This window comes from Salmo salar, chromosome 12, assembly GCF_965601325.2.
Source record: "Salmo salar chromosome 12, fSalSal1, whole genome shotgun sequence".
Classification (NCBI taxonomy): Eukaryota; Metazoa; Chordata; class Actinopteri; order Salmoniformes; family Salmonidae; genus Salmo; species Salmo salar.
In genome coordinates, this window is record NC_138302.1 from 16,545,001 (window position 1) to 16,557,500 (window position 12,500).

At 45.8% G+C, this 12,500-nt stretch overlaps 1 protein-coding gene across 1 annotated transcript in view; it reads right to left on the bottom strand.

The window, feature by feature from the left end:
- The window catches only part of LOC106591398 (polycystin-1), a 187,302-nt gene that overhangs the window by 87,093 nt on the left and 87,709 nt on the right, over positions 1 to 12,500 (bottom strand). Inside the window, exons 25-29 of the mRNA XM_082958430.1 lie at positions 10,184 to 10,336; positions 6,057 to 6,197; positions 4,134 to 4,428; positions 300 to 516; positions 1 to 126 (exon numbers count right to left, since the gene is read on the bottom strand). The exon at positions 1 to 126 is cut by the window's left edge and continues 34 nt beyond it. Of these exons, the coding sequence (XP_082814556.1) occupies positions 1 to 126; positions 300 to 516; positions 4,134 to 4,428; positions 6,057 to 6,197; positions 10,184 to 10,336 (932 nt within the window). The remainder of the gene's footprint in view (positions 127 to 299; positions 517 to 4,133; positions 4,429 to 6,056; positions 6,198 to 10,183; positions 10,337 to 12,500) is intronic.

Here is a 12,500-nt window from a genome sequence, read left to right on the forward strand (position 1 = left end):
TCTCTGACCCTCTGTGAGTCTCCCTGTTTCAGTAGCTGTCTAAGTGTGGTGGAGGTCAGCTCACTGAGCCAGTGGGGCAGGCTGCTGTAGCCTGGAGGACTGTCTGGAAGAACCACCTCCACAGAGCTAGGGACAGACACAATAACAACACACACACACATTGTGAGATAACACACACACACACACACACACACACACACACACACACACACACACACACACACACACACAGACACACACACACATACGCAGAAATTCATCTTCACAGTGTGTGCCCAATGCGTCTTAATGGCCCTTACTTGTTGAGAGCGATGCTAGCTGCCCCCTGGTGGTCTTCTACAGTAATGGATGCTGACACCCTGTATCGACCTGATCTGAACCCAGGGGGCAGGAAGGCAGAGTGCTCTGGACTGGTCCCTTTATACACACAGAACTCCTCACAGTGCATGTCACTGCAGCGAGTCACCAACAGGCTATACAGGAGAGGGGTCTCTGATGCGCCCAGGTCACTGTAACCTAGAGGAGGGAGAGGAGAGTCACAGTGTCTGACACACTCAAGACTTCGGGAGGAGAGACGAGAGAGGAGGGAGGAGAGGAAGATGTATAGTAGAGTACAACAGAATAGAGTACAGTAGAAAAGAGTAGAGTAGAATATAACAGAATAGAGTACAGTAGAAAAGAGTACAGTAGAATATAACAGAATAGAGTACAGTAGAAAAGAGTAGAGTAGAATAGAGTAGAGTATAGTCGAACAGAGTATAGTAGAATTGAGTAGAGTATAGTAGAATAGAATATAGTAGAGTATAGCAGAATAGAGTAGAGTAAAATAGAGAACAGTAGAAAAGAGTAGAGTATAGCGGAATAGAGTATAGTAGAATACAGTATAGTAGAATAGAGTATTGGAGAATAGAGTATAGTAGAGTAGAGTATAATAGAATACAGTATAGTAGGATAGAGTATAGTAGAATAGAGTAGAGTATTGGAGAATAGAGCAGAGTATAGTTGAATATAGGAGAATAGCAGAGTATAGTAGAATAGAGTATAGGAGAATAGAGTAGACTATAGTAGAGTACAGTACAGTATAATAAAAAGAAGTAGAGTATAGGAGAATAGAGTAGAGTATAGTAGAATAGAGTAGAGTATAATAGAGTACAGTAGAAAAGAGTAGAGTAGAATAGAGTAGAATATAGTATAGTAGAATAAAGTATAGTAGAATAGAGTATTGGAGAATAAAGTATAGTAGAATAGAGTAGAGTATAATATAATACAGTATAGTAGAATAGAGTAGAGTATAATATAATACAGTATAGTAGAATAGAGTAGAGTATAGTAGAATAGAATATAGTAGAGTATAGTAGAATAGAGTAGAGTATAGTAGAATATAGGAGAATAGAGAAGAGTATAGTATAATAAAGTATAGGAGAATAGAGTAGAGTATAGTGGAATAGAGTAGAGTACAGTATAGTAAAAATGAGCAGAGTATATGATAATAGAGTATAGTATAGTAGAATAGAGTATAGTAGAATAGAGTAGAGTATAGGAGAATAAAGAAGAGTATAGTAGAATACAGTATGGGAGAATGGAGTAGAGTATAGGAGAATAAAGAAGAGTATAGTAGAATAGGGTATAGGAGAATAGAGTACTGTAGAATAGAGTATAGTAGAATATAGTAGAGTATAGTAGAATAGAGTATAGGAGAATAGAGTAGAGTATAGGAGAATTAAGTAGAGTATAGTAGAATATAGTTGAATAGTGTATAGTAGAATAGAGTATAGTAGAAAAGAGTAGAGTATAGGAGAAAAGAATAGAGTATAAGAGAATATAGGAGAATAGAGTATAGGAGAATAGAGTAGAGTATAGGAGAATAGAGTATAGGAGAATAGAGTATAGGAGAATAGAGAAGAGTATAGTATAATAAAGTATAGGAGAATAGAGTAGAGTATAGTGGAATAGAGTAGAGTACAGTATAGTAAAAATGAGCAGAGTATATGATAATAGAGTATAGTATAGTAGAATAGAGTATAGTAGAATAGAGTAGAGTATAGGAGAATAAAGAAGAGTATAGTAGAATACAGTATGGGAGAATGGAGTAGAGTATAGGAGAATATAGGAGAATAAAGAAGAGTATAGTAGAATAGGGTATAGGAGAATAGAGTACTGTAGAATAGAGTATAGTAGAATATAGTAGAGTATAGTAGAATAGAGTATAGGAGAATAGAGTAGAGTATAGGAGAATTAAGTAGAGTATAGTAGAATATAGTTGAATAGTGTATAGTAGAATAGAGTATAGTAGAAAAGAGTAGAGTATAGGAGAAAAGAATAGAGTATAAGAGAATATAGGAGAATAGAGTATAGGAGAATAGAGTAGAGTATAGGAGAATAGAGTATAGGAGAATAGAGTATAGGAGAATACAGTAGAGTACAGGAGAATAGAGTAGAGTATAGGAGAATAGAGTATAGGAAAATAGAGTATAGGAGAATATAGTAGAGTATAGGAGAGTATAGTATAGTAGAATAGAGTATAGTAGAATAGAGTAGCGTATAGGATAATAAAGTAGAGTATAGTAGAATATAGGAGAATAAAGAAGAGAATAGTAGAATACAGTATGGGAGAATGGAGTAGAGTATAGGAGAATAGAGTAGAGTATAGGAGAATTAAGGAGAATAAAGAAGAGTATAGTAGAATAGGGTATAGTAGAATATAGGAGAATAAAGAAGAGTACTGTAGAATAGAGTATAGTAGAAAATAGTAGAGTATAGTAGAATAGAGTATAGGAGAATAGAATAGAGTAGAGTAGAATATAGTAGAATAGTGTATAGTAGAATAGAGTATAGTAGAAAAGAGTAGAGTATAGGAGAAAATAATAGAGTATAGGAGAATATAGGAGAATATAGAAGAGTATAGGAGAATAGAGTATAGGAGAATAGAGTAGAGTATAGGAGAATAGAGTAGAGTATAGGAGAATAGAGTAGAGTATAGGAGAATAGAGTATAGGAGAATAGAGTATAGGAGAGTATAGGAGAATAGAGTATAGTAGAATAGAGTAGCGTATAAGAGAATAGAGTAGATTATAATAGAGTAGAGTATAGTAGAATAGAGAAGAGTATAGGAGAATAGAGTGGAGTATAGTAGAATATAGTAGAATAGAGTATAGTACACTAGAGTATAGTAGACTAGAGTAGAGGAAAAAAGAGTAGAGGAGAATAGAGTAGAGTATATGATAATATAGTAGAGTAGAGTATATTAGAATAGAGTATAGCATAATATAGTATAGTAGAAAAGAGTAGAGTATAGGAGAATAGAGTAGAGTATAGTAGAACAGAGTAGAGTATAGGAGAATAGACTAGAGTATAGTAGAATAGAGTATAGTATAGGAGAGTAGAGTATAGTGGAATATAGTATAGTATAATATAGTAGAGTATAGGAGAATAGACTATAGTATAGTAGAATAGAGTAGATTATAGTAGAATACATTAGAGTAGAATATAGTAGAGTATAGTAGAATAGAGTAGAATATAGTAGAGTAGAATATAGTATAGGAGTATAGAGTAGAGTACGGAGTATAGGAGGATAAAGTAGAGTGCAGAGTATAGGAGAATAGAGTAGAGTATAGTAGAATAGAGTATAGGAGTATAGAGTAGAGTACGGAGTATAGGAGAATAAAGTAGAGTACAGAGTATAGTAGAATAGAGTAGAGTATAGTAGAATAGAGTATAGGAGTATAGAGTAGAGTACGGAGTATAGGAGAATAAAGTAGAGAACAGAGAATAGGAGAATAGAGTAGAGTATAGTAGAACAGAGTAGATTATAGTAGAATATAGTAGAGTTGAATATAGTAGAGTATAGTAGAATATAGTAGAGTATAGTAGAGTAGAGTACAGAGTATAGGAGAATAGAGTAGATTATAGTAGAATATAGTAGAGTAGAATATAGTAGAGTAGAATATAGTAGAATATAGTAGAGTAGATTATAGTAGAATATAGTAGAGTAGAATATAGTAGAGTAGAATATAGTAGAATATAGTAGAGTAGATTATAGTAGAATATAGTAGAGTAGAACATAGTAGAGTAGAATAGAGTAGATTATAGTAGAATATAGTAGAATATAGTAGAGTAGAATAGAGTGTGTCTACCTGAACAGTTGAAATGCACCCTGTCCACCAGTGTTCTGATCGGTCCCCCCTCTCCTCCTCCCCTTGTTCGGATGTCACATTGCCCGCCCTCCGGGGGCATGTTGGGCTGTAGCGTGATGGACGCCACGCCCTCGCGGTCCATGTTGCCGTCGGTTACGTGGAGGGTGAAGACGTAGGAGTCTCCGTCTCGCAGGATGCCCTGGCGGAGAACCAGGTTCATACCGTCACATCCGGTTGTTGTGCTGCTGGAGTCCAGGACCAGGGTCTCCTTACGATGGGTGACTGCTGTCCAACGCTACGGGGGAGGAGAGGGAGAATTAATGTCTGCTGGAGTCCAGGACCAGGGTCTCCTTACGATGGGTGACTGCTGTCCAACGCTACGGGGGAGGAGAGGGAGAATTAATGTCTGCTGGAGTCCAGGACCAGGGTCTCCTTACGATGGGTGACTGCTGTCCAACGCTACGGGGGAGGAGAGGGAGAATTAATGTCTGCTGGAGTCCAGGACCAGGGTCTCCTTACGATGGGTGACTGCTGTCCAACGCTACGGGGGAGGAGAGGGAGAATTAATGTCTGCTGGAGTCCAGGACCAGGGTCTCCTTACGAAGACGCTAGGAGAGGAGGGAGGGAGACAGATAGAAAGAGAGAAGTGAAAGGTATTTTACTGTTGATAGTTCCAGTCTAAACTGTTGTCAGAGAGGAGAGGTCAGGTCATACAGAACATGTTGAGATGTTTAACAGTAATTATATTACAACTCCAATCTGACATTTAAATGAATGATATGTACTCATTGATTCTTGAAGAATATATCTTATAAACTCAGCAAAAGAAGCTGAGACAAGGGGACACTGACCTCATCTTACTGAGACAGGGGGACACTGACCTCATCTTACTGAGACAGGGGATCACTGACCTCATCTTACTGAGACAGGGGGACACTGACCTCATCTTACTGAGACAGGGGATCACTGACCTCATCTTACTGAGACAGGGGATCACTGACCTCATCTTACTGAGACAGGGGGACACTGACCTCATCTTACTGAGACAGGGGGACACTGACCTCATCTTACTGAGACAGGGGGACACTGACCTCATCTTACTGAGACAGGGGGACACTGACCTCATCTTACTGAGACAGGGGATCACTGACCTCATCTTACTGAGACAGGGGACACTGACCTCATCTTACTGAGACAGGGGGACACTGACCTCATCTTACTGAGACAGGGGGACACTGACCTCATCTTACTGAGACAGGGGATCACTGACCTCATCTTACTGAGACAGGGGGACACTGACCTCATCTTACTGAGACAGGGGGACACTGACCTCATCTTACTGAGACAGGGGGACACTGACCTCATCTTACTGAGACAGGGGGACACTGACCTCATCTTACTGAGACAGGGGATCACTGACCTCATCTTACTGAGACAGGGGGACACTGACCTCATCTTACTGAGACAGGGGATCACTGACCTCATCTTACTGAGACAGGGGGACACTGACCTCATCTTACTGAGACAGGGAGACACTGACCTCATCTTACTGAGACAGGGGATCACTGACCTCATCTTACTGAGACGGGGGACACTGACCTCATCTTACTGAGACAGGGGATCACTGACCTCATCTTACTGAGACGGGGGACACTGACCTCATCTTACTAAGACAGGGGATCACTGACCTCATCTTACTGAGACAGGGGATCACTGACCTCATCTTACTGAGACAGGGGAACACTGACCTCATCTTACTGAGACAGGGGGACACTGACCTCATCTTACTGAGACGGGGGACACTGACCTCATCTTACTGAGACAGGGGAACACTGGTAGACTCAGAGTGGCTAAGTAATTCAAAGGCATAGGGCCAGAGGTGACACACACACACACACACACACACACACTTTCAAGTCTTACCCCGCGGTGGAAGTGGTGACAGTTGGTGCAGGTTCCAGCCAGGTAGACGTAGGAGTTCTGACTGACCTCGAAGATGGACCGGGCCTTACAAGACACACACTCCAGATAGACCATGGGGATACGACCACTCTGGACCATCACCTGGGAGAAACACACTATTACACACACTGTTCCACCATGGAGATACGACCACTCTGGACCATCACCTGGGAGAAACACACTATTACACACACTGTTCCACCATGGAGATACAACCACTCTGGACCATCACCTGGGAGAAACACACTATTACACACACTGTTCCACCATGGAGATACAACCACTCTGGACCATCACCTGGGAGAAACACACTATTACACACACTGTTCCACCATGGAGATACGACCACTCTGGACCATCACCTGGGAGAAACACACTATTACACACACTGTTCCACCATGGAGATACAACCACTCTGGACCATCACCTGGGAGAAACACACTATTACACACACTGTTCCACCATGGAGATACAACCACTCTGAGAGAAGAGAAGATTGCTTCATCATCAGTCCACTTATTTCACCTAAATCACTGAATGCACTTCACATGACCCCTTCACACAGCAGCACTCTACTCTACCTTCCATCTAACATAACAGTAGTGGAGGGAGGGAGGGAGGGAGGGGAGGGAGGGAGGGAGGGAGGGAGGGAGGGAGGGAGGGAGAAGGAGAACTTCAACATTTACTGGAAGCTCATTATCTGTATTTCAGGGAACAAGACTAACAGAGAAAGAAAAAGGGGGAGGGAAAGTGGGTGGGGGTGAGGGGGGTAAAGGAGGAGGGGGGTTGAGAGAGAGAGAGGGGGAGAGCGAGGAAGGGGTTGAGAGAGAGACTAGCATGCCAGTAGGTTGGTTTACAGACTAGTAAATGACAGTTAACTCTCCCAAAACATATTCCAGAGCAAGTCCCCGTGCCCTGTAACCTTTTCATTCAAATAATGACCATAATCATGATTACTCCTCTGAGACAAAGGGTGTGTCTCATTCTACCGAGACATACACTCCTTTCCCTTCCTCTCCATGGCTCCACTCTGTCCTGCTTTACTCTCCATTTGAACATCCAAGTTAGCCTGAAATCCACAGACCTGTTTCGTGCTAACATTCCACTCCTTGTAGTCCGTGTCGTGTGCCAATGTTTGGCAGGGCATGCTAGGCGAGCCACGGAACGTTAGCACAAAACAGACTGATACCCAGGCTAGAATCAGGTTGATTTGATCTAGTCAATCTCTACTTACTACAATCGCGCGATAGGTCAGTGCTATCCGGGATTGTTGGGACGTCCCTACCCTAAACCTAACCTTAACCCACTACCCTTACCCTAACCAGCCCTCCGCACCTCCCTGATTCAGAGGGGTTGGGTTAAATGCGGAAGACACATTTCAGATGAATACATTCAGTTGTACAACTGACTAGGTATCCCCCTTTCCCTCTAACTGAACCTTAAGCTTTCCCATAACCATTTTACATGTCCAATTCAGTGGGTTAGGGACCGTTCCACACAGCCTGGTCAGGTATCAGGTAGTGGTTAGTAGCGGTGGGTTAGGGACCGTTCCACACAGCCTGGTCAGGTATCAGGTAGTGGTTAGTAGCAGTGGGTTAGGGACCGTTCCACACAGCCTGGTCAGGTATCAGGTAGTGGTTAGTAGCGGTGGGTTAGGGACCGTTCCACACAGCCTGGTCAGGTATCAGGTAGTGGTTAGTAGCGGTGGGTTAGGGACCGTTCCACACAGCCTGGTCAGGTATCAGGTAGTGGTTAGTAGCAGTGGGTTAGGGACCGTTCCACACAGCCTGGTCAGGTATCAGGTAGTGGTTAGTAGCAGTGGGTTAGGGACCGTTCCACACAGCCTGGTCAGGTATCAGGTAGTGGTTAGTAGCAGTGGGTTAGGGACCGTTCCACACAGCCTGGTCAGGTATCAGGTAGTGGTTAGTAGCAGTGGGTTAGGGACCGTTCCACACAGCCTGGTCAGGTATCAGGTAGTGGTTAGTAGCGGTGGGTTAGGGACCGTTCCACACAGCCTGGTCAGGTATCAGGTAGTGGTTAGTAGCAGTGGGTTAGGGACCGTTCCACACAGCCTGGTCAGGTATCAGGTAGTGGTTAGCAGCAGTGGGTTAGGGACCGTTCCACACAGCCTGGTCAGGTATCAGGTAGTGGTTAGTAGCGGTGGGTTAGGGACCGTTCCACACAGCCTGGTCAGGTATCAGGTAGTGGTTAGTAGCGGTGGGTTAGGGACCGTTCCACACAGCCTGGTCAGGTATCAGGTAGTGGTTAGTAGCGGTGGGTTAGGGACCGTTCCACACAGCCTGGTCAGGTATCAGGTAGTGGTTAGTAGCGGTGGGTTAGGGACCGTTCCACACAGCCTGGTCAGGTATCAGGTAGTGGTTAGTAGCGGTGGGTTAGGGACCGTTCCACACAGCCTGGTCAGGTATCAGGTAGTGGTTAGCAGCAGTGGGCGAGTGGAGCTACAACCACATGTCTAACCGTGTTCTTTCAGACTGAACACGACTGAAAAACAGCCTGTAAGGAGCTCTGCTCCGTAGCAGACCGCCTTGCTAATGATGATGGGTAATATGCTAATGTTGTAGCTATGGGAGTCAAGAAACAACAACCTTTTCATCAAGTCTGTGTTGGCTGAACATGTATCTGCTGCATAAACAATACCAGTCATAAAACACTAACAAATCAAAACATTTACATATTCTAATTAAACAAATGGACTACAAAGAACAATGTAGAGATGCAGACAACAGAGATCTGAATAGAATAGTAAACATTTCATCTGTCTGTCTGTGTGTGTGAACTCACGGTCTGTCTGTGTGTGTGTACTCATGGTCTGTGTGTGTGTGTGTGTGTGTACTCAGGGTCTGTCTGTGTGTGTGTGTGTGTGTGTGTGTGTGTGTGTACTCACAGTCTGTCTGTCGTGTGTGTGTGTGTGTGTGTGTGTGTGTGTGTGTGTGTGTGTGTGTGTGTGTGTGTGTGTGTGTGTGTGTGTGTGTGTGTGTGTGTGTGTGTGTGTGTGTGTACTCACGGTCTGTGTGTGTGTGTGTGTGTGTGTATGTGTGTACTCAAGATCTGTGTGTGTGTGTGTGTGTGTGTGTGTGTGTGTACTCACGGTCTTTGTGTGTGTGTACTCACGGTCTGTATGTGTGTATGTGTGTGTACTCACGGTCTGTCTGTCTGTGTGTGTGTACTCACGGTCTGTCTGTGTGTGTACTCACGGTCTGTCTGTGTGTGTGTACTCACTGTCTGTCTGTGTGTGTACTCACAGTCTGTCTGTGTGTGTGTGTGTACTCAGGGTCTGTCTGTGTGTGTGTGTGTGTGTGTGTGTGTGTGTGTGTGTGTGTGTGTGTGTGTGTGTGTGTGTGTGTGTACTCACGGTCTGTCTGTGTGCGTGTCTACTCACAGTCTGTCTGTGTGTGTGTGTACTCAGGGTCTGTCTGTGTGTGTGTACTCACGGTCTGTCTGTCTGTGTGTGTGTGTGTGTGTGTGTGTGTGTGTGTGTGTGTGTGTGTGTGTGTGTGGTGTGTGTGTGTGTACTCACGGTCTGTCGTGTGTGTGTGTGTGTGTGTGTGTGTGTGTGTGTGTGTGTGTGTGTGTGTGTGTGTGTGTGTGTACTCACGGTCTGTCTGTGTGTGTGTGTGTGTGTGTGTGTGTGTGTGTGTGTGTGTGTGTGTGTGTGTGTGTGTGTGTGTGTACTCAGGGTCTGTCTGTGTGTGTGTGTGTGTGTGTGTACTCAGGGTCTGTCTGTGTGTGTGTACTCACGGTCTGTCTGTGTGTGTGTGTGTGTGTGTGTGTGTGTGTGTACTCATGGTCTGTCTGTGTGTGTGTGTGTGTACTCACGGTCTGTCTGAGTGTGTGCTCACGGTCTGTGTGTGTGTGCGTGTGTACTCACGGTCTGTCAGTGTGTGCGTGTGTACTCACGGTCTGTGTATGTGTGCGTGTGTACTCACGGTCTGTGTGTGTGTGTGTGTGTGTGTGTGTGTGTGTGTGTGTGGTGGTGGTGTGTGTGTGTGTGTGTGTGTGTGTGTGTGTGTGTGTGTGTGTGGTGTGTGTGTGTGTGTGTATGTGTGTGTGTGTGTGTGTGTACTCACGGTCTGTGTAGTAGACTCTGGGGCCATTCCCTCCTTGCGAACCGTCAGTCTGAAGGTGTACTCTACATCTGCCTGGAGCTCAGAGCCAGGGATACCCAGGACAGGACCACTGGACCCCAGACCAAAGTTCAGACTGGAACAGTACAATGGCCCCTGGGAGGAGGGAGGGTGGGAGAGAGAGAGACAACTATGATTAAATGATTTATAAATGATTGTGTGTGTCTGACGTTCATCCAACATTATTATTGGTTCCAAGGTTTCCAAGGTGAGGGAATGTTGGTTCAAGGACATGACTCTCCTCTTCAGTCTCTGTTAGTGGTGCAGTTTGGACCACTTATTATGTCCCTCTCTCTCCCTCTCTCACCCTCTCTCCTCCCTCCCCCTTTCCCTCTCTTGCCCTCTCTCCTCCCTCTCCCTCTCTCCCTCTCTCCCTCCCTCCCTCTCCATCTCTTCCTCTCCCTCCCATCCCTCTCCATCACTTCCCTCCCTCCCTCCCTTCCCTCCCCATCTCTTCCTCTCTCTCTCCCTCCCCTCCCTCTCCCTCTCCCTCTCTCCCTTCTATCACTCTCCTCCCTCCCTCTCCATCTCTTCCTCTCCCTCCCCTCCCTCTCCATCACTTCCCTCCCTCCCTTCCCTCCCCATCTCTTCCTCTCTCTCTCCCTCCCCTCTCTCTCCATCTCTTCCTCTCTCTCCCTCCTCTCCCTCTCTTCCCTCCCTCCCTCCCTTCCTATCTCTTCCTCCCTCTCTCCCTCCCCTCCCCTCTCTCCCTCCCCTCCCTCTCCTCTCTCCTCCTCCTCCCTCCTCCCTCCCTCTCTCTCCATCTCTTCCTCCCTCTCTCCCTCCCCTCCCTCTCTCCCTCCCCTCCCTCTCCATCTCTTCCTCCCTCTCTCCCTCCCCTCCCTCTCTCCCTCCCTCTCCATCTCTTCCTCCCGCTCTCCCTCCCTCCCCCTCATCTCTTCCTCTCCCCCCTGCCATCCCTCTCCATCACTTCCCTCCCTCCCTCCCTTCCCTCTCCATGTCTCCTCTCTCTCTCCCTCCCCTCTCTCTCATCTCTTCCTCTCTCTCTCCCTCCCCTCCCTCTCTCCCTCCCCTCCCTCTCCATCTCTTCCTCCCTCTCTCCCTCCCTCCCTCCCTCTCCATCTCTTCCTCTCTCCCTCCCCTCCCTCCCTCTCTCCCTCCCTCCCTCTCCATCTCTTCCTCTCTCCCTCCCCTCCCTCCCTCTCTCCCCCCTCCCTCTCCATCTCTTCCTCCCTCTCTCCCTCCCCTCCCTCTCTCCCTCCCTCTCCATCTCTTCCTCCCTCTCTCCCTCCCTCTCCCTCCATCTCTTCCTCTCCCTCCCTCCCATCCCTCTCCATCACTTCCCTCCCTCCCTCCCTTCCCTCTCCATGTCTTCCTCTCTCTCTCCCTCCCCTCTCTCTCCATCTCTTCCTCTCTCTCTCCCTCCCCTCCCTCTCTCCCTCCCCTCCCTCTCCATCTCTTCCTCCCTCTCTCCCTCCCCTCCCTCTCTCCCTCCCTCTCCATCACTTCCCTCCCTTCCCTCCCCATCTCTTCCTCTCCCTCCCCCTCCCCTCATGTTCTCTCTCAATTTGCCAACAAGATTTTCTCATTTTCTACTTCCCTCAACCTCATCTTGTTCTCCTCTTCCTCCACCCTTCTTTCCCTTGTCATTATTTTTCTCTCGTTCTCTCCATTTTCCTCCTTATTTCACACACACACACACACACACACACACACACACACACACACACACACACACACACACACACTCTCTCTTTCCCAGAACACTCTCAGAGCACTCTCTCTTCGCAGACAATTTCCTGCTACACATGCTAACAGGTCCGGTATAGTTGTGTTCTTGCCAGGCAGACACACACCATTAAACCCAAGTTGTCTTCAGAGCAGCCAAGCCTGTGCTCACTAAAACCAATTACCAGATGTCAACCATGTAACATTACAGACTAAAAATATTACAAACCCACTGAATTCTCAGTAAAAAGCACTTTGAAAAGAACAGATTCAAGGGGAAAGCGGTTTAATTGGACGTTCCAAGTCTGTTTTGTCTCAAAGAGGCCCATACGGACTACCCATAATCCTACGCAAGGCCCCAGAGAGAGAGAGAAAGGAGAGAGAGAGAGGACTCCCTCTTTTAACGCAGAGGAAAAAGGAAGACGGCAGTGGAATGTAAAAGCCTTCTGTAAGCATGAGGAGAAGAGGAGAACATTCTAGAAAACAGCTGAAGGTGTCATACTATTTTCCAGTCACTTCACTGTTTGGGCACCACTGACTTTCTTCTTTTCACTGTTAGGGACTGTTCAAC